Source organism: Vombatus ursinus, unplaced genomic scaffold, assembly GCF_900497805.2.
Source record: "Vombatus ursinus unplaced genomic scaffold, bare-nosed wombat genome assembly UNPS02009835.1, whole genome shotgun sequence".
In the NCBI taxonomy this organism is placed as follows: Eukaryota; Metazoa; Chordata; class Mammalia; order Diprotodontia; family Vombatidae; genus Vombatus; species Vombatus ursinus.
In genome coordinates this window covers 5628795-5655901 of record NW_020949613.1, presented here as the reverse complement: position 1 = coordinate 5655901, position 27107 = coordinate 5628795, and the positions used below count along the sequence as shown (strand labels likewise).

Below are 27107 nucleotides of genomic sequence, written 5' to 3'. Positions count from 1 at the left end.
TTTCATACTTTAAGAATCCCCCCACTGGCCCCCTGGGCCAGTTTTCCAAGTTTATAATTTTTCCATATTGCCCAGGATCCTTTAAAAGAAGAAACAAAGAAAAGTAGTAAAGAAAAAAGATAGATTCTATTTAGGTGTTGGAAAGTATTTTCTTTTTCATTATATTAAAATGTGTCCTATTCTAGTTTTGATTTATGGGAAATGAGATATAAACTGCTTTTGTGCTTAAATCATGGTGTCATTTGGATGAAAAATTTTCCCCCTTTCCTTAGCTGAAAACTTTATTCTTCAATGACTTTATTTATTGTTGCTGGGATTACTCAGTGTTTACTTTTCTTTGGTAATGGCAGGGTTTATATATCAACTTGCCCTTTCTTGTTCAAAAATTTGTCAGTTTGAGTATTTCTGGTTCATATTTCACTAGAAAATGTGGATTTTATGGAAACATTTTACACAAAGAGCTTCAAATATTTCTTCCTCTCTAGATTATGACAAAAACTTACTTAGGTCTCTGCAATATAATCTTGATGTAGGCCTCTTCTGCACAAAGTCATTTCACATGAAATAATAACTGATATCTTGGAGGATACTTAGTTTGACATGAGAAATTACTTTTTTTAGTGGACTTGTCAATGTGAGGGGTACAGGATTGTTCAAATTTCTCATTCATTGTGGTGATATTTTTGAAAACTTGTGAGATAAATAGTACAAACATTATCACCATTTTACAGTTTAGGAATCTGAGGTTCAGAGAGAATACTTGCAAGTAAAGCCATGGCTAGGGTATATAAATAGGTTGACCAGGACTTTCCCCCAGAGTGATAGATTTAGAGGGTGTTGATAGTATTTGTAACCATTCAGTAGTTTAGAAGAAACAGAATTTAGTGTCTAGTTCGAGGATTATTGGCTTAAAAAGGAAGGGTGGACCTGGGTGGTAGACCAGAGATAAATGCCCTCCTCCCCAAAACAAACAAAACAACCCTTAAACACGCTTTATGTCCTTGGACAAGGGGCAGTTCATGGACTTGCCTCAGGGGCAGACATTGATAGTTACAGTTATACCTCAATGGATGCATGATATACACAGGTATATAACAGGATATCCCCTCTCCCCCCAAGTAAATATACTTTTTCCACGTTAAAAACTTTGTTTGACTGCTGTCATATTAATCAGGAAGATACAAAATAACCATAGGACAAAATCTTTCTACTGTAGGGACTTGGGAATAAACACTCATGATGCAAAGTAGCATGTATTGATGTACCAAGATGTGTTTCATAACCATTGAATGCTGTCAAGTTCATAGAAGAGTTGAAATGATTAGAAAGCTTCATAGAGGACAGGACATTTAAGTGGTGCTCTTCAGCATAGGTAGGAGTAGGACTGAGAGGAAGGGGAGTGTAGAAAGGAGGAATAACATGAGTGGAGGCATTCTAAAGCTGAGTGCTGGTTAGAGAACAGTCATGAGAGTTCTGGCTGCAGTGGAGAGTTCAGATTGGAGAGATTAATGGAAAATGATTTCCGATTGATGAATGTTCACCATGTCTACCTGATCTGAGACCTACCACTCTGTAATCTGGCCTTACTTCCTACTCTGTGCTCTGGGAGCAATAATTAAATCAAATTAACACTAACCATTCTTGGAAAGGGTGTGTAAATCAGAGTCCAGTGATTCTGCTCACCATCCATGTGACTTACCTGACCAAAGCACCTCTCCCTGGTCAACATGTCACTATGTAGATTATCTTCCTCTACTAAAAATGTAAACTTCTTGAGGCAGGGACCACCTGGCTTTTTGTATTTGTACCTCCAGCACTTAGCACAATGCCTTGCATATAGTAGGTCCTTAATAAATGTCTCTTGATTGGTATAAAATAAGCACTTAATAAATGCTTTTCCATTCATGTACAACTTTGGGTAAGCACTTGACTCTCTTTTCATGGATGAGCTAAGTCTGTGAAGATTTAAATTTTTAAAATTTTGTTATATAAATACAAATTTCTGTGTTATGTCTGTTCTCCCCACTCTCCACAGACAAATGAAGTTATTCAAGAGATTGCAAATTCCCATTGGCTTTACAGAGTCAATTTTAAAGGAATTTCTTACACATGTGTATGCGTGTGTGTGTGTGTGTGTGTGTGTGTGTGTGTGTGTGTATTATAGTCTGGAGCAGAATATGCTAAGTATAATATGTTTTTTTTTCCCTTTCTAGGCCGGACCTGATAGACATGAATACCGTTGCTGTTCAAAGCAACCTTGCAAATTTAGAACATGCTTTTTATGTAGCAGAAAAAATTGGTGTCATAAGACTTCTTGACCCTGAAGGTGAGTGGTTGTTTTGTCTTTGCTACATCTTACCCATTATAAAAGTTTGATTCAACTTAGCCAATCAGCTTGATGAAATAACCAATTCCTTTTGCCACTTAGATGTTGACGTCTCCTCACCTGATGAAAAGTCAGTGATAACCTATGTGTCATCACTCTATGATGCATTTCCCAAGGTACCAGAAGGTGGTGAAGGCATCAGTGCTAATGTAAGTAGGAGAGTACATCAACTTACTCAGTTTCAAATTGATTTTCCATGCTTCATATTACCAGTTGATCACTGGCCAGGTGACTGGGTTCTTTATTAATGGCAATAGCTAGATAAAGAATACTGACTTGCTATTCTAACTTAATGAGTCATTGCTTTAATTTTGAACATTTGCTATATAATTCTAGTTAAAATATTTAGTTCAGATATAGAATGTAATTGGATAATATCATATAAGTATCTTACTAACATTATTCATTCAGTAAACATTTATTAAGCACCTACTGTATACAAGGTTCTGTGAATATAGAGATAGAAATGAAACCGTTTTTTCCCCTAAAGTGCTTCCATTCTATTGGGGGAGCCATAAAATAGTGTGTAAATATGTAAATATTAAATATGAATATAGATACTTGTCGATATAAGGTTAGAAAATATGAAGTAGTTTCAGAGGTCCAGGTGTTGGCCATGGAAGACATCAAGATTAGCCTCGTGGAGGAGGTAATGCTTTATCCACACCTTGAAGGTTGCTAGGGATCCCCTTTAGTATTTTAGTGTATAAATTATCAGAGTAATTTTTATCTCAAAATAATTCTGTTTCACACAGTGTATAGTATTTCTCTGTTTCCTTTAAATTTGGAGATTTAAGCATTTTAGCTTAATGTTTCTCTGCTAAGCTCCATTCTCCTCTTAAACTACTCCATTGATACCTCATTGTGTCATGGAGGATACACTAGATTTTCAAAAATCATGCCATCATAGTGCAAATTCTGTCAGATACAGCCAAGGTAGAAACACTTCAACTATGGGCCTGCCAACAGACTATGTATCTCTTGTCTGAGAAACAGGTTAGTTGTACCCAAAGAGTCTCATCAGAATGTTGACTGCCTGGTGAGAATTTATTTTTATTCGCCAAAATTCAGTGAAAGATATTAAGGGGTAGAAGGGCACTGATCTTCATGTTCTAAGGTTAATGACCATCCCTTTAAAATCACAGATCCTTGAGGTATACATCTAATATAATCTCAGCCCTATCAACTGCTCTTGGTTTGATTAATAACACAGCTGGCTAGGGCCTTGGATAGAACCTTGGATTTGGAATCAGGAAGACCAGAGTTTGAATCCTGTCCCACACACTTACTAATTCTGTGACCATGGGCAAGCCACTTAATGTCTCTCAGCTTCAGTTTCCACATCTATAAAATGGGGATAATGTACCCTTATGTAGGGTTGTTATGAGGATCAAACGAGGTAACCTGTGTAAATTTTTTTGCAGAGTGCTTTATAATTACTAGCTATTTATATGTGTATATATATATTATACACACATGCATATACACGTGTACACACGTGTATATAAAATGTCTCCCCTTGTTTTTTTGTCTGGACGTATAATTTATTTCATCAGTGTGGAAACTCTGTCTACCAGTGCAGATTAGCAACTCCTCTGTATTTTGTGATTTTAGAGAGTTACTTGGGGCATGGAGAGAAACTAGATGATTTGGCCTTCGTCATATGACTAGTATACAAAAGAGGCAGGGATTGAACCTAAGTCCACCTGTCTATAAGCCAGGTAGATATTGTACTCTCTTACATGGTTAGTTCTTGTCCTTCATTCTTGAAGAGGACCAAAATGACATCACTATGTTGGGGTTAAGGTGCGTAGTATCTGACTGTGACTGATCAGATCAATATGAGCTCAGAAGGTCTATCACAGGTTGGGCACAAATAGTCCATATGAACATCTGGAGTGGAGATGCTTTAAATTTGCACATCTCACATTTCTTTTGAGCTACTACAATTCTACTTTACTCACAAAGAACGTACTATTGATGTGGGCACGCCAGGCTGAGTGGTCTTGTGCAAGTATCTCCCATGTCTCACTATACATACACACATATGCACAATGTATATATGTATGTGTATATATGTAGCATTTCTATGCTTTTCAAGCACTTTCATATGTTTATTTCATCTAATTCTTATAGTACTACTCTTCACTAGGGCAAGTAATAAGATTTCCATTTTATAGATGAGAAATGTGAATCACGGAGAGATTGTCAAAGTCTTACAACTAGTTAGTGATGTAGCTAGTAAGTACAATGAGTCACATTTCCTATACGTGATCAATACTTCAATATTTTTAATGATTTATTATCAATATAGATACTTCCTCCACCAGGGAACATGAAAACTCCTTTGTGCCATAGTTGATAGATTCTTTTGATGAGTTGATTTTGTCAAAAATAACAATAGCTAATATTTATACAGTGATGTGCCAGGCACTGTGCTAAGTGCTTTACAACTATAATCTTATTTGATCCTAACAACAATTCGGGGGTAGATGCTATTATTATTCCCATTTTGCAGATGAGGAAACTGAGGCAAGCAGAAGTTTAGTGACTTGCACATGGTCACATAGCTAGTAAGTGTCTTATGTCACATTTGAACTCAGGTCTTCCTGACTCTGGATCCAGTTCAGTATCTTCTGTACCACCTAGTTTCTCCTAATTAATCATTTCATGGTCAGCTTTCTGCTGATGAACTTTTACAAACTTTAGCTAGAACTAAGGTGCCAGATATGTGGACCTTCACTGGTCCAAGACTCAAACCCTTTAAGTGATTTTTTTCAGCCTTTGCAGTGGTCATGTCAAAAAATAATTATAAGTCCTTAAAGAGAAGAGGAAACAATTTCTATGGTAGGTTTTTAGCCGAGATCCCCTCTCACAACTACAAAACCTTTTAAAAGAATCTCAGAGGCCATCTACTCCAATTTATACCCAGATGTGAATCCTCCCTACAAAATCTCTGCTTTGCTTGAAGCCTCCATTTAAAGTTTTTCTTTGAATTGTGGCTTAATGTGCCTCACTGAAACTTTTTTAAAAATTTATTTATTTATTTATTTTGATTTTCAACAATCACTTCCATAAGCTTTTGAGTTTTAAATTTTTCTCCCCTTCCCTTCCCACCTCCCTCCCACAGGATATACATATACATTCCTATTAAACATATTTTCACATTAGTGATGTTGTAACGAAGAATTAGAACCAATAGGAAGAACCACCAGAAAGAGGAAACAAAACACAACAGAAGAAAAAAAATAGCAAATAGTATGCTTCAATCTGCGTTTGAACTCCATAGTTCTTTCTTTGGATGCGGATAGCATTTTCCATCATGAGGCCTTTGGAGATGTCTTAGATTCTTGCATTGCTGAGAAGGGTTAAGTCTATCAATATTAGTCATGGCACAACGTGGCTGTTACTGTGTACAACGTTCTCCTGGTTCTCCTCACTTCACTCAGCATCCGACCATACAAGTCTTTCCCTCACTGAGACTTTTGCTTATTGTTCCTACTTCTGTCCTTTGGGTATGAGTGAAACAAATCTTTTCCGTCTTAGGTGTAAAGACCATTTAAATACTTGAGCGCAGACATCCCACCAAGTCTTATCTTTCCCAAGCTAACTTCATATCTTTATACGGCATGAGCTTGAGGCCTATCCCCATCTTGGTAGCTCTTCTCTGGATACATTCCAACCTGTCCTTTCTGAGGTATGGTGCCTAGAACTGAGTGTGATACTCCATATGTGGTCTGACCAAAGTAGAGAACAATAGTATTATAATCTCCCTTGTCCAGGACAAGAGAAGAAGTGTTTCTCTTCATGCAACTTAAGATCATATTAGGATTCATGGCTGTCACATTGTACTGTTGACTCATTAAATTTTCAATACATTGAAACCTCTAAATATTTTCTTTTCAGATAAACTCTTCTAATTATACCTCTACCAATTTGTACTTACGAAGTTAATTTTTTTAAAGCCCAGTTGTAAGACATGATACACATCCCAATCTATGTCATCTTTTTAGATTCAAGACAGGGTTCCAGCCAAACTTTTTGAATACAAACTCTCTCTCTCATTCTTCATGTTAGCTATCTCTCCCAGTTTTGTGTCATAAACATGCCATTTAAACCTTTTTCTAAGTCATTGATAAAAATATTAAATAGGACAAGACCAAAAACATATCCCAGGATCATTCCATTAGATTTCATCTTCTATGCTGTGTCACTTAGCCAGTTTTGAATTCACACACCTAGGCTTCCATATTTCCCACATCTCAACCATCTTTTCTGTGCGATAGCAAGAAAGGATTTGTCTAATGCTTTGCAAAAATCAAGGTAAATTGTATTTGGCTGTCCTTTACTCCATTTCCTCCCTGTTGCTCTAAGATAAAATGTAAATATCTTTGTCATTGAAAGCCCTTCATAATCTGGTTCCAGATTACCTTTCCAGGTTTATTATGTGTTATTTTTCTTTGCACACTTTACATTCCAGCCAAAGTGGCCTACTTGCTGTTCTCTGTATATGACGTGTCCTTACCTATGTGCCCTTCCACAATCTGTCCCCATAGCTAGAATGTCTGTCCCCCAAAGCTGGAATGAACACTCTCCTCACTGCTGACTTTTAGAATCTCTCGTTTCTTCCAGGACTCAGTTGGGATACCATCTCTTACGAAAGGCCTTTCTGGATCATCCTAGTTATAAAGTTCTTCTATTATGATACTAATTTGTACTTCCTTTGTATATTTTTGTATTTACTTCCCTGTGTACTTTTTTTCTTTCTGGGAGAATGTAAACTTTTTGAAGGACTGCAGTATTTTCATTTTTTACTTATGATCCCTCCATACCTAGTACAATTCTTGGCACAATTGGTGCTTAATAAATGTTCATTAAATGAAAGAATTAAATGCAAAATATTGATGCATATTTGATTGTGCATGTATTTCTTTTTAATTATTTGTGTTGTATTCTAGGATGTTGAAGTTAAGTGGATTGAATACCAGAATATGGTAAACTACCTCATCCAGTGGATCAGGCACCATGTTACCATAATGTCTGACAGAACATTTCCCAACAATCCTGTAGAACTAAAGGTCAGTGTCATAAGTGATTATACTGTTCTCATTTAATAGATGATATTTTTGAGCTTAGTCACATCTAGTTCATTGTTAGTTTTTGAGTATTATAATTTCACAGTTTGTAGAAGTCCAGGAAAAAAAAACTTAAGTTATTCTGGGTCAGTCCTAATGTAAGACTGTCTAGTAGTCTAGGCTCAGTGATTAACATGCAGTGCAACACCAATAGACCATAAAATGTACTAAGTATTGGTAGTATGTAGTATTGGTAAGAGGTTAGAAAATCAATTAAAAATGATAATAACTTAAAACAGTGTACCTCTCTACCTCTGAAGGCCTTCACCAGAGGGTAGCATGAGCTTAGTTCTGACAGTTTTTCTCCCATCTTAGGTTTCTTACACTTTAATAGAAAAAAAGCCAAAGGCCCCTTACGCCATTAATGGACCAGTCTGTTAACTTGCTGCTGGTGAAACCTTCTACTCATCCACAGAAAAAGGGGAAGGAAGACTTAGGGAGGAGGGTAAAAGGGAAAGAAGGAAGAAGCAGCTCTGGCTCCACCTAAAATTACCTTAGTGATAGTGGGAAGCCAAGATCTAATCACATGCTGAGGATAAGAATGACTCTGTATATTGCTGAGTGGCATATTGTCCTTGGTATTTTGTTAGTGTGGCTGAGATTCTCAGAGTTCTATTTGTATGAAGGGGAACAAGATTATGGAAGGCTTTCATTAAATTCATATAAGTGTAATGTGGAGTTTGAGGTGCTGGGCATACTAAGATTAAAGAAAACAGAAACAACACCAACCATAAAACTCAGTAACAGTTCTTGCCCTCACATAATGCATTTCTGCTGGACTTCGTTATGCAATAGCATCTAATTATAAAACTTATGTCAACAGAAAAGATTCTTGATTAGAGGCTCTTGTTTTTTATCAGGCTGTATTTATATATGTATATATAAGCACACATGTCCATATATAGCAGACATGTACACATGTACATGCACATAATGCCTATCCATACATGTATATACATACATCATCCATACATACACATATGTACACATACATACACATGCACATATATACACACATATAGTATATGTGTGATTTTACTTCTAGATTGCCTAACTTCGTGGTATAGTTAACCACTTAGTAGTTACTATCTTAATATGTTTTTATTGAGCTCTCTTGAAGCAAAAGCAGCATATAAACATAAGCAAAGACAGAAATACAAAATTTTAGCTTTTTTATGATTTGCTGGTGAGCTAAATAAGAGAATGTTATAATATTTTATTTTTTTAAAAATTAATAATTCAAATATTATTTAAAGGATCCAGTTTGATTTTTAGTCTATGTATTTTCATGGCCAAATCAGGACAACATAAATACAGAAAACTTGAGCTAAACACCTGAGAATTAATCAGCGTGTTTGTTTATCCATATTGACCTTTTTTGATATAAATCTTAACCTTACTATGAGAAATGTGTTGCTTTATGTGAAATGACTTGACGATTGATGGTATATTGCTTTGTACCTAAACTTATTTCACCTGTTAGTTTTCCCCACCTGGAATATAAGTTTCTTGAAATCATGGATCACTTATTCACTTTTTTGTATATCATTCGACATTGCTTTATAAAATGCTTTTTATGAAGAAAGCATTCACTAAATACATATGGACAAGAGTTCAAATTCATTGAAAATACATGGTTGAGATTTCACATTTAAACAGTTTTCTATATATATTGCCTCCTGGTTTATGTGGGGTTCCCAATTCGGGAGTGACATGATGCATCTGGGAAGATAGTTTCCATTTATATAGTGCTCTACAGTTGTAAAGTATTTTACATACATAATGCTACTGCATCCTTACAACTGAGGCCTGTAGTGGAAGTGAGAAAACTAAGACTCAGAAAAGTTTTAATAACTTGACGGGGTCACAAATGGTATCGGAACCAGGATCCAAACATAGGCCTTTAGATTCCAAGTCTGGTGGCCTTTTTCAATACCATGGTATCTTTAGAATTGACCTCTGTTCATGTTACAGTCAATAAACATTTGTTAAGTGCCTACTATGTGCCAGGCACTTTGCTAGGCATTGGAGACACAAATATAAAAAAAACGTAGTTCCTACCCTCAAGTAGCTTGCAACCTTTTGGCAGAGGCTAACACACACAAAAGAAAACTGAAAAGCAGTGAGGCAGAGTGGAGGGATATGGAGGGAAAAAGAAGGGAAGCCACTTGGCATCGGAGTGTGACAAAGAAGTCTAAAGCAGCATATCCAGGTGGGAAATGAAGAGATGGCTGTCCTAGGTCTTTTTCTTAAATGGATGTTTTGGGAGGAGTTCCCCACTCTATGTTGTATTCAGAGGGTGCCCAGGAGCAGAGGGTACTGATGAGAGGCAAGTATCAAGGCTGAAATGACTTTGCAAGATGATATTATAATGATACTATATCCACAAAATATAGAACAAAATCTACCAGAATTTTTTTTTGTCTCAGAATTTACAAGGTGGAATTAAAATTTGATATCCATGTAGATGGAATACTCATTTATCAATATTCATCTATTTAAGCATGGGGAATTTGCTTTAATGTAATTTTGAGATTGAAGTAACTTAAAATATTAAAAATTGTTTATTATTGTTAAATGATCCAATGAAATGTAGATAATTTTAGTTGAACAGCTTCTTAGAGCAGTAAATTAGATAATAATTTAATAACATAATTAAAACTGCTGTAATAACATTGAAACTCAATGACTTCAGCTTCATTTTCTCTCTATTTTGCTTGGCCATTGGAACAATAAATTAAAATAAAATTTAGCTCCCATAGTTTTATAGGTAGCAAAATTTACATTTTGCTAGTATGTATTAACTATATAATGATTATAATAGTTTACATTTGTATGGCACCTAAAGTTTTAAAAGTACTTTATTAACTTCAATCCCAGAGAGTAGGTAGTTTAAATATTCATTTCCTTTGTAGACAATGAAACTGAGTGAAATAACTTATCCGCCATCATATGATGAGTTTAAATGGTTAAAACTGGGGTTCAAATTGTGGCTGACTTAGACCCCATTGTTTTTGATGAGAAAATATATCTATTTTTGTAAAGGAGCTAGGTGACATAATGGATAGAGTGCTTGTCTTGGAGAAAGGAGGACCTGAGTTCAAATGTGGCCTCAGATTAGCTGTGTGACCCTGGGCAAGTCACTTAACCCTGTTTGCCTCAGTTTGCTCATCTGTAAAATGAGCTGGAGAAAGAAATGGCAAAACACTACAATATCTTTGTCAAGAAAACCCCCAAAGGGGTCCCAAAGTCAGACACAACTAATTGAAAAAAAAAAAACAAACAAAAATACCCTGTAATTTTTTCATATTTTTGCTAAATGCTATTTTCTTGCTTGGTTGGTGACATAATTTGTTTGGTAAGCTGCAATTGTTGTACTGTAACCCCTTTAAAACCCGATTCATTATTATGTGGATTTGAATCTAACGAAAGTGGAAATGACCCCAAATGTAACTACATGTGTAAACAACATTGTATATCACATGCCTCCCCTGAATGTGGGTATTAGCCTTGCCCTTTAGTACCACTGCTATAAAGGGCTTCTATTCATGTACATAAGACAGAGTAGTCAGCATTCAAAGTGATAAAATTAGAGAATAGTGAAAATAGATCTCGAAGTCTTGTCCCTACCATTACCTTTTCTGTTTATTTCAGGCACTTTATAATCAATATTTACAATTTAAAGAAACAGAAATTCCACCAAAGGAGATAGAAAAGTCAAAAATTAAACGTCTCTATAAATTACTAGAGGTAAGTATGCAACTTTCTTTTGACTATGTCAATTTCAATTTTTTTTCATATTTTTTTGATATATGTTTTAAGTTGCTCTTTTGTATTTTTTTTTTCAAGATTTGGATAGAGTTTGGACGCCTCAAACTCCTTCAGGGCTACCATCCAAATGATATAGAAAAAGAGTGGGGAAAACTTATTATTGCTATGCTTGAGCGGGAGAAGACTCTACGGCCAGAAGTGGAGAGGTAAAAAAGTTAATGTTTTCAGGTGGATGTTGTCATGAATATTATCTTGTAGACACATTCTAAGAGATACCTAATGTCTCCAGGCTTTTCGTGCAAAGTCTCAGAATCTAGCATTATTCTAATTTGCATTTCAGTTTCCAAAATCATTATGTTTTCAAAAATCATTGTACCCTGTGCAATGACCAGATTTGTCCTTCACTTTCTTAATCAGATATGCTTGCTTATTTGTCCTTTTCATCAGTTAATGGAGGACTGTGCTTAAAGGGAATACTAAGGCTCCCCATTAGTGCCTATGATATGAAAGGACCTTGTAGGCCTCTGTATGTAAGAATTTCAGAGACCGGCAGCAAATACTGAATTCCATGAAAACAAAATATAAAAAGGTATTAAGAAGGGAGGTGGAATCTTTATTCAACTTGCTGACTGATTCCTCATTAGATCCTTAATTTCTTTATGTTTTTAGTTAAGATCAATATTTCCCATATTAGGCATCCCAATTTGGGACATAGCAGAATTAGACACGGGACATAGAAAAGGAGGTGGGAATGATGTTTTTATTATTAGCAAAGTTTTTTGCAATATAACAATAACCTAATCTTCTCATGGCCCCTATCTTTGTGGCACCTGTGATCTTCGTTTCCTCTGCTTGCCTATACCTTCTTATCTAGATTAAGAAAAATTGGCTTGATTCTTAAATAAGAAGTGGGGAAGGAAGAAAATCATTATTCCATTTTTAATTGATTGAAAATCATGGTGCATCTCTCTTGAAAAAAGATAAAGATAGAGTATGTGAATTGGAAAGTTTACAACCTAATATGATATTTGTGTTTCTGGGTCATTAGGATCAAAATAATCTTGAATCATTTTGTATATGGCTTCTACACTGATATTCTGGATAATCGAAACTAGACAGCATATTTATTTACTAAAACAGTGGAAAACTTCATCTAGGAATTGTAGTTTGGGGTCTGAAAGAAAATGATCATATTATCATAGCCTTAAGAGTTGGAAAAGATGTTAGAGGCCATCTAGTTCAACCTTTTACAGATGAGGAAACTGAGTCACAGAAACATTAAGAGGTTTACCCTAGGTCACACAAGTAGTAAGTAGCAAAGCTGGGGTTTGAATCCAGATCTTTTTAACTTCTAAATCTAGTAGGCTTCCCATTGTTTTATATTGCAAAGTCTATGATGATGACTGGTTTTAAAAATTATATATTAAGGAGCTATTTGACAACAAGGTTTTCAGTAAGCTATATTTGGCATGGAAAAACCTGATTCTTCTTACATCCTAAGAGAAGAATCAAAGGGTCAGAACTTTAGAGCTAGGTATAACCTTAGAACTTATTCATTCCTACTACCTTTGTTCTTGGAGAGAAAACTGAGACCCAAAGGGAAAATCTCTCCTTTATCAGTAGAATTGAAAAGAAGTCCCATGATTCAGATGTCTGTGTGCTTTTATATTATTGAAAGGCAAGCATGAAAATCTATGGATAATGGGTTGGGCAAATGCCTTCGTTTTCTTGACACAACAAGTTTGTTGGCACTACCTGGTCATTTCAAATAATCACTACCTGGCATCGAGTGGGAAAGAGTTCCGTGAAGTGAAGGAAGAGTTTGCATACCACAAGTGGGAAAAAATAAGTTAAGACAAAATTTGTGAGTTTTGTCTGTGTTGTCATAGAGGTTTGGCTTAAAAAAAACAAAAACAAAAACCACACACACACACACACACACTCACAAAAAAAAACAACAACAACAAAGTACTTAGTTGGTAATGAGGTTACAAAGGGCACATTGGGTCTGGTTATAAAATGCCTGGCTTGGAGTCAGGAAGACCTGAGTTCAAATGTGACCTCAGATGCTTACAAGCTGTGTGATCCTGGGCAGGTCACTTAACCCTGTTTACTTCAATTTCCTGTCAGTAAAATGAGCTGGAGAAGAAAATAGCAAACCACTCCAATGTCTTTACCAAGAAAACCTCAAATGGTGTCATGAAGGGTGGGACATGACTGAAAAATGTCTGACCAACAAATACATTATAAAATAAAATAATGAATTTGGAAATTAGTTATTACTTCAGTCTGCATAGACAAGATAGTTCCCATAATTTAGGAATAAAAATCTTTATTCCATGTGTAATGGAATTTGTCACAATATACAGCATAATTTACCTCTCTCACATTTTACAGTGCAGACCTGTCCCTTTAACATAATGCTATGGCTAAATACTTATATTCCTTTAATTGAAGATCAATTTTCAAAGACTGACCCTTAGAGTGGTCCAGATATTAGGATTTATCATTCTGTGAAGGGATAGAAAAAATAATCGATCTATATTTTATAGTCAGCCATTTTTTGGAAACTGAGTTGTTTTTTTCCTGGTTTAAATGCAGTGACTCTTACTAAAAGTATTTGGCATTATCTTTGTCAGTGACGCCCCAAATCAGCCTGATTAGTCTGTACTTGTAGAGATGTAATGCAGGCTACAAAAGGCAAACCTCAACTGGTATATGCCTTGCTGTAGGCTAGATCCTTTTGAATAGTTATCAGAATATTATTTGCTGCGTGTTGAATATGCATGTTGAAACCTATTTAAAGGACGCCACAATGCTCCAGCATTCAGAAGCTACTTTTCTCCCTGGAAGCTGTACTTTTTTGTGGAGTTTCTTGACTTGCTTTTTTGCTTTGAATTGGTTTTAATGGCCCAAGAGTGAAGACTATTCTGAGAATAAAAAATGCAGAGCAGTAGCTATAGTTACCATAGCAGCGACTCTGTTGTGAGTAACACCACCAGCACTCGCACTAGCATTGACTCAAATGAGAATTTTCTTTCTGTCCATTGTGGGCCAACTTTGATCAATTCTTGTATAAGCTTTGGCAATGAATCCTTTGATGGACACAGGTACTGTATGTTTGGGGTGGGACTTTCTTTGTCTCTTTTATAAACTTTTGGTTGTGTTTTCTATAGAGATAGCTAGAGGGTCAAGAGAGTAAAAAGCTGTTAATACTTTATCTCCCTTTAGGTTGGAAGTATTACAGCAGATTGCAAGCCGAGTTCAGAGGGACAGTGTAGTCTGTGAAGACAAATTGATACTTGCTCGAAAGGCTCTCCAGGCTGTAAGTCATTGTTCAGGAAATGGAGGGTTGGTGGGTAGTATGAATCTTGATTCACTGAAGTATTCATTTGTTGGTTACTGGATTATTAGATATTTGCCATTTCAGAATTTTCAGTTATGCTTTTTTTCTTTCTTTCTTTTTTAAAGAAAGCGGTTTTTTTTGCATTGCATATAGCTATCTGCACTTTTTTTAGGGTGTGGACAGTCATCAAAATGGAAGAAAAACAAAGAATCCATAAACAAATTTAAGTTTTTAAGATTTTTTTTTAGTCTAGCCTGAACCTGTGATGAAAAAACAAAACTATGGTTATTCATTCATTCATTTGTATGGCTTTTTCAATTCATTCATTTATCTATCCGTTTATTCATTTCTCTGTCTTTCCTCCTCCCATCTCTCTCTTTCTCTGTCTCTGTCCCTCTGTCTCCCTCTGTCTCTCTCTGTTTCTCTCTTTCTGTTTCTCTCTCTCTCTCTCTTTCTCTCTCTCCTTCTCTCTCTCTCTCTCGTAGGGAGCTCCTTCTGCCAATGTAGGTTTGTCCCTATTCCCCCAATTATAGTTTTAGAGAGTTGCCTGGGGTACCAAGAAGTTAAAAGCTTGCCTAGCTTTTACCCAGCCAATATGTATTAGAGATGGTGCTTGAACTTAATGTCATCCTGACTGTGAGATGAACCCTCTGTCCATTATGCCTTTAAACATTTATGTAGCATTTATTTTTAGTTTAGCTTAAATTTTTTTTTCATGTTATGAAAGACAGCATGGTTTTATGGAAAGAAGCCAAGACTTGGGAATCAGAAAACAAATTTCACTTGATAGTAACAGCTTGTATAACTTTGGGCTGGTCACTGAACCTGTTTGTGCCTCATTTTTTATTTTTTATTTATAAAATAGACATAATATTGCCTAGAGTACTGACCTCACATAATTGCTGTGAGGATTAAATATAAGTATATATAAAGCCATTTGCAATTCTTAAATCACTAGAAAAATGTCATTTTTGACATTTGTTGATATCGTTTGTCAATATATGTCAATTGTATGTCAATTAAGACATATCGTTAATATTTGTCTTAAAATATAGGATTCTAAAAGATTAGAATCAGGGCTGCAGTTCCAGAATGAAGCAGAAATTGCTGGATACATACTTGAAAGTGAAAATCTTTTACGCCAGCATGTAATCGATGTGCAAATTCTTATTGATGGAAAATACTATCAGGCCGATCAGCTGGTACAGAGGTAAATAAGTTCTATTGATTTATGCTGCACGTATGTGTGTGTATGTGTGTGTATGCATGTAAAATGTGCTGAGTTCAGAGTTAACCTTCTTAGGAAAAGAGAATACATTTGATTGATATTTATCTTTTCTTATGTTGAGTGAATATCACCTTGGTGGTTGTATCTTTCTATATTCATTGGTTTACATAAAGAAATTCCATCGTAATGGATAGAAACAAATGACTAACTTTCAAATGCATCTACATATTATTCCCTTAGTTTTCTCATCTTTAAAATGAAGAAACTGGGTTATATTTTTTTCTGGCTGTAATACTTCCACATTCTGTTGAACACAAGTGGAAAAAGCACTGAAATTCTTAAAATTCAAATGCAAAACATTTTTGAAAAAGATGCACATAGAGGGAAAATGCTCTTCTGTCTGTAGTGATGAGATTTTAATAAGCAAATGTAATTATTTTTTAGGGTTGCAAAACTACGTGATGAAATTATGGCCTTAAGAAGTGAATGTTCTTCCGTGTACAGCAAAGGACGCTCCCTGACAACAGAACAGACAAAGCTTGTGATATCAGGAATAACCCAAAGTTTAAACTCAGGATTTGCACAGACCTTAAATCCCTGTTTAAACTCAGGGCTGACCCAGAGTTTAACACCTTCACTTACCCCTTCCAGTATGACATCAGGCCTGTCATCAGGTCTGACTTCCAGACTGACACCATCTGTCACTCCTGCCTATACACCTGGCTTTCCATCAGGATTAATTCCAAATTTTGGATCAGGAGTGGACACCAATTCATTGCAAACCCTCAAGCTGATGCAAATTCGAAAACCACTTCTGAAATCTTCTTTGTTAGATCAGAATTTAACGGAAGAGGAAATCAACATGAAGTTTGTTCAGGATCTCTTGAATTGGGTGGATGAAATGCAGGTAAACATCTTGTCTTTAGCCATCAGCTGTGCCTTTGTTTCTAGCAATTCCCTGTTAACTCTGGGACTTTTGTTGCTCTTTTAAGGTGCAACTGGATAGAACCGAATGGGGTTCTGATTTGCCAAGTGTTGAAAGCCATTTAGAAAATCACAAAAATGTTCACAGAGCTATTGAAGAATTTGAATCTAGCCTTAAAGAAGCTAAAATCAGTGAGGTATGTATATTGAAAAACATTACTTTTGTATTTAATTTTAAAATACATTTATTTTCTTTTCTCTTTGAATATCCCATAAACCAAATAATTGGTTAATATAACCAAGCACATCCCAATTCAACTCTTCATCACTTCTCACCTGGACTATTAAAATAGTTTCCCAATGGTCTCACTTCTTCAAGTCTTTTTTTCCAGTCCATTCTTCATCCAACTGCCAAAGTGATTTATTTAAAGCACAAGTCTGACCATGTCACTCGTCTATTCAGTAAATTCCAGTGGCTCCCTGTAAGCCCTAGAAGCAAATATAAACTGTTTTGTTTGGCAGTTAAATCTCTTCAAAATATGGCTCCAGATTACTTTTCCAGGCTTATTACGTATTACTCCCCTTCACTCACTCTATGGTCTAGTCAAACTGGCCTTGTTAGTGTTTCTCATATGTGGCACTCATTTCTTGTATTTGTGCCTTTGTAATGGCTCTCTCCCATGCCTAAGACACACTCCCTCTTCACCTTTGCCTCTTAGAATTCTTAATTTCCCTTCAAAACTCAGCTCAAGTACCACTTCTCACATCAACCCTGACCTAATTTTCATAGCTACTAGTGCCCTCTCCACCAATTACCTCATATCTATTTTTATGTATTCTGCGTATACCTAGGCATGTAGATGTCTCTCCCAATAAAATGGAAACTTCTTTATGGAAGGGACTGTTTTGTTTCAATTTTTGTAACACTAGTACTTAGCACAGTGCCTGACATGTGGAAGGCACTTAAATGCTAGTTAATTGATTGCCCTGTACGTGGTAGCTGCTTAGTAAATACTGAATTAAAATGAATAATTTATTTAACTCAAGATACTTAACTCTTAAAATGTTCATTTTGATGCTTCCATATCACACAGATCCAAATGACTGCTCCCCTCAAACTCACGTATGCAGAAAAGTTGCATAGATTGGAGAGTCAGTATGCAAAACTCTTGGTAAGATAAATCACACCTTTCAGTCTTATGAGAGGTGTGTGTGTGTGTGTGTGTGTGTGTGTGTGTGTGTGTGTGTATGTGTGTGTGCACATGTGCACATGGGTGCAATTGGCAATGACATCATTTTTAACCTATAATTTTCCCTTTAAAAGAATACATCCAGGAATCAAGAACGACATCTAGATACTCTTCATAACTTTGTGTCTCGAGCCACTAGTGAGCTTATTTGGTTGAATGAAAAAGAAGAAGAGGAAGTTGCTTATGACTGGAGTGAAAGAAATTCAAACATATCCAGGAAAAAGGAATACCATTCAGTAAGCATAACGCTAGCAGTTGATTAGAGAAACTATACTTCATTTAAAAATAGCTGTCTAATATAATTTTTCTTGTTCTTCCTATTCCCCCCTCAATACTATTAGGAATTAATGAGAGAACTTGATCAAAAGGAAGAAGTGATTAAGGTGGTTCAGGAAATAGCAGAGCAGCTACTTATAGAAAACCATCCTGCCCGGCTAACTATTGAGGTAAGTACGTTAATGAATTCAGGCTTTTAATTAACTTTGAGATTCTACCATTGGGAAATAAATGCAAAATTTGAACAATTTAAGGATGTTTTTTCTAACTTATTTAATTTTAACAAAGCAATAATCTTGAAACTAAGTTATGTTGAATCTTATATCCAGCATTCAATGGCATCCATATTAGAACCCTATTATCACTTGACCTTATGTAAAACAGACTTTGTTTTGGTGAGGTCATTCTTGAATCTCATAAATGAGAGTTTATTTTTTAGAGTTACCAGGAAACTTTGATTTTAATAGATTTACCTATAACATATTTTTCCCATAAACTGGGACATTGTTATGGCAAGTTTCCAAGGTAATTTCCACATTTCAAGTACAGATGTAGCAAGAGTGTTTTGGGATAGTGTCAAGTTACATAGGTTGTTCAGTCCTGCAGGTTGATGACAGATATGGTGTTTGGTTTACGAGATGCCAAAGGAGAGTGGGCAGGAAAGTGGCAGGGGAGCTTTGTGTGTAGGCAAGAGTGTAAGGAGTTCAGACTATAATCTAAGTGATGTGCACTTAATTATCAACTATAATGTAAGAAAGGAGATTGAATCTGGGAATTTCTTTGCTGGAGATTTCAGTCCTGTATGCTGCTGTGACCAAAAAGATAAAACCGCATCATCAGAAAGGCTATTAAAAGTGCTTCTTTTGTATGAAATGCGATTGGTGCTTGGGGGCCATCTCCTGTTGTGCTGATTTATGTCTTACCAATGGACCCAGATGGCTCTGGAGGAGAAAGTGAGGCTGGTGACCTTGAACAGCCCTTCCTCACTTGAATCCAATTCATTTGTAAATCATGGCATCATCTTCCTGATGTCATGGTTATCTTTGAGAATGAAGGACAAATCACAACAATGACTGGTGCTCATCTGAAATATAGCTTACAGTTTTGGTTGTTATACATTAAGAAATATGTAGCAAAACTGAACAACATCTAGAGAAAGGCAGTTAAAATTATTAAGAAGATTAAATAGTTTCTGTGAGGAGAAACTATGACAAAAATAAAAGGGGAAAAAGAATTTTTGAGGATGAAAATATGAAAGCTGATAGATTATATTAATATAGTTTGATAATAATAGTATGGTTAATATATGGATAATCTTAATTTAACAATATTAACCATTACCAAACTAGAACTTGATGTAAAGAATGACTCCACAAACATACATACTGACACAGTGTGTGTATATCTATATCTATCTATATATATATATATATCACAATTTATTATCTTTAAATCATTCAAAATGCTCTTTGAAAAAATCACATTGATGTCATTATTTTTCAAGCAAGTTATTTTGAAAGAGAAATTAAATATAATTGTATGGGATATATAACAGACTCCAAGTTCAGTCACATTAGGTATTCGTAAACATTTTCCTTCTTCACTCTGACTTCTACTGTGCTAATGCACAATCAAGTCCTATAAACTTATTTTGAGGGTAGTAAAAACAATAGCAGCAGCAACAACAATTACAACAACAACAAAACCTTTCTGTATAACATCCAAGTAATATGTCTTAATAAAAGAGAATGAGTTTTTCATAGTTCAAAATTAAGTTACAGACTTCACTTAAGGTAATCATTAAAACATTTTGAGCACCCCCTGCTGGAAAACATTATATTGTAAATTGAAATTGTTATAGTTTGATGTAGTTGTTCTAAAAGAAGGTCATGCCCTTTTTAATGTACCACTTTTCAATGTACCACTGATGATACTGCAAACACTCACAAAATGTAGTAGGTTTTTGGAGCATAATTTAAATTAAAAAATTTTTTTAATTGCCTGGTGAGTGTCAAGAACTATGCTAGGTGCTAAAGAGTCTACCAAAAGGTAGAAAAAATTGCCTCCTTGAAGAGTTTGCAGCCTCATTGGAGAGATAAAAAAAGTGACTAGAGAGTAATAAAGTACAATAATATAACCTGTACTATAGAAATTTGGAGAAGGAAATAGCACCTATTTTGAAGTGCACAAATAACATTACAAGGAGGAGGTAGGACTTGTGAAGGTCCTTCAAAGGAAGTCATAGAATAGAGAAAGAGGGAGGAAATTTGGATATCTGGGAGAAGGGGCAATGAAAGGAAATTATATGAACAAAATTTTAGAATTCTCCACTTGAGATTTTAAGGACTTATTTTCAAGGAAGAATAAGTGTACATTTACTCATGTGATTGGGAAGAAATTCAAAGTATAGAATTCAAATTTTATAATTTATATTCTATCTAAAATGTGGTCTTAATCATATCGTTTACAGCTATTTCTCTTTTATAACTTTGGGAGAAAATTCTGAGCAGATAAGGATTCTTGGATTGGATGGATGCTTAATCACCCTAATTTTCAAAAGTCCTATCCTGTACATTTATTTTTTATTACTTTGTTAGAAGTAAAGGAGTAAAAGTCTTCTCTGCTCATGGATTAGTATATACTCATTAAATGTTATGGTGTCCCAAAATGCATTGTGTGATTATGAAATATGTCTTTTAGGATACTAGCATGTCTCATTTCATAAAAACATTTTCTAGATTTTATTTGTTTCTGACTTTATTATAACTGTGATTCATTTCAAAGGCTTATCGAGCAGCGATGCAGACACAGTGGAGTTGGATTTTACAACTTTGCCATTGCGTGGAACAACACATAAAGGAGAACAGCACCTATTTTGAGGTATATTAATAATACAAGTAAAACTGGTTGTGATTTAATATCATTATAAATAATTAGTTTGACTTAGAATAAAAGCCTATTATGTTTTACTATTAAATTATGTTTTAATTAATTAGAAATAATCTTTAGTATAATAGCACAATTTATGATAGGAAAGTTTTCCTATGTGGCTCAATGGGTCAATTTAATATCTTGTAGCATATGAAGAATTATTTGTAGAAAAAATAGTTTTAAAATATCCAAATCTTTAAAGAGTTGAGTAATCTTTATTTTTTTTGCATAAATGTATGTTAAGGAAAAGTATACTCCAAAGATATAAAACAAAACTATACCTTTACCAGAACTTAAAAAATATTCTTAATATTTGTAGCTGTATTTTATTGTCTGAATACTGATATAAAACAGAGCCTCTCACCACAATAATAGTATATGTTCAAAATTTTGTGAGCAGTAGGCATGAAGTGTAAACTAGAATTAAAAAAGTAAGGCATAGTAAAATATCACATTCTCTGTGAGGACTCAGTAAATATTGAGTTATTTTTTACACAAGGTACCAGTATTTAATGTCCTCTTGTACTTGTTTGTAAAGTCTGATGGTTATACAAAGAATTTTAACTTGACAATGAAGTTCTTTATTGCCATAGTTTACCTCTTTATGTCATCTGTTCCCTAGTTTTTCAATGATGCCAAAGAAGCCACAGACTACTTAAGGAATTTAAAAGATGCCATTCAGCGGAAATACAGCTGTGACAGGTCCAGCAGCATCCACAAGCTCGAAGACCTTGTTCAGGAGTCAATGGTAGGAATGGAAAATGCCATGTGGATTTAAAAGCATTGAGGTCATTTTACAAGAAACAATATAAATTAGGTTTTCTTCATTGAGTTCTGTTAGGTTTTGGTACTCTCACTTTTTTTGTGGGGGCAGGGGCGGTTTGGACCTATGACTTCATCGATGTGGGCTACTTTTTGGTATGCATACTTCTTTCACCAGATCAATCACTTCCACGGGGTCAGAGGGGTTAAGTGATTTGTCTATGGTCACACAGCCCCACATGTCTCAGGCAGGACTTGAACCTTCCTGCTTCCAAGGCAATTCCTCTGTTCAGTGCACTATATTGCTTCTTATTCTCACCATATTTCTTTCAAATTCACATGACCTTTTTTGGTCATTGATATTGCTTTTTAGAGGTTAAATATTGTGATTTAAAAAATATTTCTTGAGTATTTCTATTTGTCTGAAATGAACTACTTTAAAAATTACTTGTTTATGTATGTGTTCTTAAACTTTCTCAATATATAGGAAGAGAAAGAAGAACTTTTGCAGTATAAGAGCACAATAGCAAGTCTAGTGGGCAGGGCAAAAACAATAATTCAGCTAAAGCCCAGGAATCCTGATAATCCACTCAAAACATCCATTCCCATTAAAGCCATTTGTGACTACAGACAAATTGAGGTAAGAGCCTTGAATCTCCTTGTGATTGAGTTAATCACAAGCATTGGATGTTGAACAGGGAATGTTTGAAAATGGTGCCATCAATATTTTCTTTCCATTTGTGGTCTGTCACTTGATTGCTTGTTTGTGGGATGAGAAATTTTCCCCCCTTTCAAATATGTTCTTTCAAAGGGTCTCCTAATTTTGACCTCATTAACTTTGGTTCTTTGTTTAAAACTAGATAACCATTTACAAAGATGATGAATGTGTATTAGCAAGCAATTCCCATCGTGCTAAATGGAAGGTCATTAGTCCAACTGGGAATGAAGCCATGGTCCCATCAGTGTGCTTTACCGTTCCTCCACCAAACAAAGAAGCCATTGAGACTGCAAACAGGTATGTGCCAGCTAAAAGCAGAGAGCTAGAATAATGGACCGCTTTAATGTTTTCAAATATTAGAGAGGAAAAAAATGGATTATTAAAGGGAAAACTTGTCATTGCTGCCAGAGGAATTTCAATTCTGTAAAACCCATGATGTCCCAATCCATTACACATTATTACAAGAGGAATGTCTTCAGGCACTTTTATATCATTAACTTTTAGATTTTTTCTTTTGTTTCAGAATTGAACAACAATTTCAGAATGTTCTGGCCCTTTGGCATGAGTCTCACATAAACATGAAGAGTGTAGTTTCCTGGCATTATCTGGTTAATGAAATTGATACAGTTCAGGCTAGCAATGTTGCCTCGGTAAGTGCAACAGGATAAATCATTTTGAGCATTTAATTTATTTAGGACAGCTATAACTTAAGAGTATGGACATGGTACCTAGCCTTGAAGCAAAAGATGGAACCTGGTTTAGATACTCTGATCTTTACATTTAGAGATCTGAAATGTCTTCCATTATTATTTATTTCTCATTTATAATCTTACAGCTTCCAAAAAGCATTTGAGATTAGTAGCACCTGGTACCTTCTCAGTAATATAGTGTTCCATTTGAATAAAAATAGTCTTAATTCAAAGTGGCATTTATATAGTTTTGCATTTACAAAAAGCCCTTTTGTGAACATTATCTCATTTCATTCCACTTGGGTTCTAAATTGTCCTTATTTTACACATGAGGGAATAGGTTCACAGACGTTAAATTGACTTGCTTAAGAGAATAGGGCAGGGAATTAGAACTCAAATCCAGAATTTTTTTCGATCAAATCCAATGTGTTTTTTCACTGTTCTGTACTGAATTAGCTGCGGTACAGTGGGCTGCATTTTGATTATTGCCTATCAATTTTAAATACTTAGTTTGTGTTCATTTAGAGTGTCAGAACGTAGGGCTCAAGTTCTGTTTCTGCCATTTACTAACTAGATATCTTAGAGGAGAGTCAGTGTACCATTTTGAAAAAGGCTCTGAATCTGGAGTCAGAGGTTCTGGGTTTGAAACCTGATAAGGTTTCATTGCTTATTGGCCTTGGGCTTCTCTTTCTTCATATGTAAAAAGAGAAGGTTTTGCTGTATGACCTCTAAGGTCTTTTTCAGCTCAAAGTCTGTAATTCTATAAATTGATTTAACATCTCTGAGTGTTAGCTTCCTCATCTGGGAATAATACTTTCATTCTTTATGTCACAATGGTGATTATAAGGATGTACTGTATAAATACCAGCTCTTATTATTATTATTATTATTATTTTTATGAGATGGAGAAGAACACTTCCAGGTGACTTAACTGTTCATGATTAGCAATCTAAAATTCTTTGACTTTCTTTTGGAAAATTCTTTAGCTGTCTAGGATAGCCCTTGAAATTTTATTTTATTTTATTTTTGTAACTGTTTACTTATATAGATTTATTATTTCCTTCAGATAAAGACAATGTTACCTGGTGAGCATCAACAGGTTCTGAGTAATCTAGAATCTCGTTTTGAAGACTTCCTGGAAGATAGCCAGGAATCCCAAATATTTTCAGGCTCAGATATAACACAACTGGAAAAGGAGGTTAATGTATGCAAACAATACTATCAAGAACTTCTTAAATCAGCAGAACGAGGTAAATCTGTTTCTTAAAATGACACAGCATTATCTTTTTCTCAAAGCATTGATTTTCCTGTTTTATGATATTACATGATGTTTCACCATCATTTAATAAGTGTGTAACCTGGAAAGTCATTATCTAAATTTTGGTCTCTTCATATATGAAATAGAGTTTAGTTAAACTTATACTATTTATCTTTATAGGGTAGTGTGAGAAAAACACCACATTTATATATAAATGCTACATAACTATTATTATATAAAAGAGGTGTCATTGTATTACCCATGCTAATTATTCATTTTAAAATATGCATCTGTAGTTTTTTGTAGGTGGGATGGTAGTGTATTGATGCTGTCAAATCAGAATATGATAAGCATTCAGGTTGAACTTAAAATTTAATAGAGCTTAATTCACTATCGTTATTAAACCTCTAGTTCGTGTGTGTATGTTTATTTGTGTGTGTGTGTGTGTGTAGCAATACAACATAATTTTATTATCATATTTAATGCTTTTAATTCATAATACTAACTCTGTCTTATGATCAGATTAGTTTCAAGTGTGTGTCAGATATTTTTCATGCTCCTACTACTTGGTAAAGGAATAAACTATTTAAAAATACATTTCCCTCTTATTTAAAACCCTTTTTTATTTAGTTTTTGTTTTACCCTTTTTTCAGTAGTGGGAGGATAGAGAAAATAAATGGCTAATAGAAAAAATTTATTAAAAAACAAAATCTTATAACTATATAAAAGATTGATGTTTCAGTTGATAATTTTGTTTTAACTGTTCTCAATTTTCAATAGAAAGAAAATTGTCTTCCTAAGACAATTACATCTTTATAATAAAATAAATTCCAAGATGTGTCTTAGGGGTTGTATAACAATTTTTCATTATTCAGAAATAGTTATTTCATATTTTTATTTATATTTTCCTAATTATTTAAAGATTTCTTTATTTATATATAGAGTTAGTACTTTCTACTTCATCAGATGATTGAGAGACACTCCTTTACCTTAAAGCACATAGAAATATGGCTAACCATTATAATTGTTCCTTAGAAAAGCATTTAGCAGTATCAGAAAATTATGTTCACATTTTCCCCATATAAACAGTAATTAACAGCCTCAATTTTATGACTATAATGAATTTTAACGAATTATAGAAAGAATAGCTAATTTTGCTTCTTGTGTAGAAATGGAATGTTAACCTTGATTTTGGAGAGCATAGAGCTAGTAGCATTTCAGGAAGTTATTGTTGACTTCTATATTAACATATAAGTGAAAATGTCCAGAAGATAGAAAAATGTATACATTGAATGTTGTTTGTTTATATCCACAGAGGAGCAAGAAGAATCTGTTTACAATCTTTACATCTCAGAAGTCCGAAATATCAGGCTTCGCTTGGAAAACTGTGAAGACCGGTTGATTAGACAGATCCGAACCCCACTAGAAAGAGATGATCTGCATGAAAGTGTGTTCAAGATCACAGAGCAAGAGGTAAGTTTTGTAAAGACATTTATCTTTAAAGTAAAGTCTTAATTCTATTAATTTACCTGGTAGAATTAATTCCTATGATTTTTTAAAATGATTGAGCCTAGTTTTCACTTTTTATTTTGGGTTTACTTATATGTGATCATACTGATTTCCATCCCTACCCCCACTCCTAGTAGAATGTAAGCTCTTTGAAGGGAGGAATGATCTCATTTTTGTCCTCATAGAGTCTTAATAAATGCTTATTGATTGAGGCAGCTGGGTGGCACAGTGGATAGAGCTCTGGACCTGAAGCCAGGAAGACCTGAGTTCAAATATGACTTCAGACATTTGCTAACTCTGTGACTTTTTATTTGACATTAGTAGCACCTGGTACATTCAAGCTGTGACAGCTGGTACAAATATAATTTGTAAAGGGCTTAGTATAGTTCCTGGCACACAGTAGGTGCTACATAAATGCTTATTCCTTCTCTCTCTCCCTTATTCCCCAAATAAATGATGTTTAAAGATAACTTCTCTTTATCATCATCCTTGATTGCTTGCCATTGAAGAAATGGTTGATGGCAAAACTCAAATGATCATGGCTCAGCTTTCCTCCTAAAAGTTCTTTTAAAGAAAAAGTGAATAAATGATTACTTAATGAGGAAGTAGTTATACTCTTTTGTTGTTTTTGTTTGTCTGTTTTTGAAGAGGACCAATGACATCACATAGTGATGTTTTGACTTGCACATGAATTGGATTTAAGTGAGGCAGTGTTGCAGAAAGTTGTCAACCTCACTCTTTCTTCCCGAGTCATTGAAGTCCGGTGGCAAGGCAAAAATCAAGACAACTGGTGATGGCCTGGGATGCAGTGGATGACCTTGGCATCTTCTATGTCTGACCAAGCTCTGAGTGCTTCACAGTGCCTGCTTTAGCTGCCTCCATAGCTATTGAAACAAGTTCTCATCCACCCATTCCATAGGGGAG

At 34.8% G+C, this 27107-nt stretch overlaps 1 protein-coding gene across 12 annotated transcripts in view; it reads left to right on the top strand.

Annotated features, from left to right (window-relative positions):
- The window catches only part of DST (dystonin), a 445378-nt gene that overhangs the window by 212653 nt on the left and 205618 nt on the right, over positions 1 to 27107 (top strand). For 9 of the 12 annotated variants that reach the window (XM_027852998.1, XM_027852999.1, XM_027852997.1 and 6 more), the window contains 19 exons: positions 2214 to 2326; positions 2429 to 2535; positions 7345 to 7464; positions 11176 to 11271; positions 11371 to 11498; positions 14524 to 14617; positions 15694 to 15848; positions 16311 to 16773; positions 16859 to 16987; positions 17885 to 17962; positions 18115 to 18276; positions 18382 to 18486; positions 21101 to 21196; positions 21870 to 21995; positions 22497 to 22649; positions 22870 to 23024; positions 23251 to 23377; positions 24483 to 24666; positions 25990 to 26147. In XM_027852998.1, coding sequence (XP_027708799.1) covers positions 2214 to 2326; positions 2429 to 2535; positions 7345 to 7464; positions 11176 to 11271; positions 11371 to 11498; positions 14524 to 14617; positions 15694 to 15848; positions 16311 to 16773; positions 16859 to 16987; positions 17885 to 17962; positions 18115 to 18276; positions 18382 to 18486; positions 21101 to 21196; positions 21870 to 21995; positions 22497 to 22649; positions 22870 to 23024; positions 23251 to 23377; positions 24483 to 24666; positions 25990 to 26147 — 2749 coding nt within the window. Of the gene's footprint in view, positions 1 to 2213; positions 2327 to 2428; positions 2536 to 7344; positions 7465 to 11175; positions 11272 to 11370; positions 11499 to 14039; positions 14403 to 14523; positions 14618 to 15693; positions 15849 to 16310; positions 16774 to 16858; positions 16988 to 17884; positions 17963 to 18114; positions 18277 to 18381; positions 18487 to 21100; positions 21197 to 21869; positions 21996 to 22496; positions 22650 to 22869; positions 23025 to 23250; positions 23378 to 24482; positions 24667 to 25989; positions 26148 to 27107 lie in introns of those variants that run through there. The other 3 variants (XM_027853002.1, XM_027853005.1, XM_027853006.1) reach the window with 3 other exon arrangements.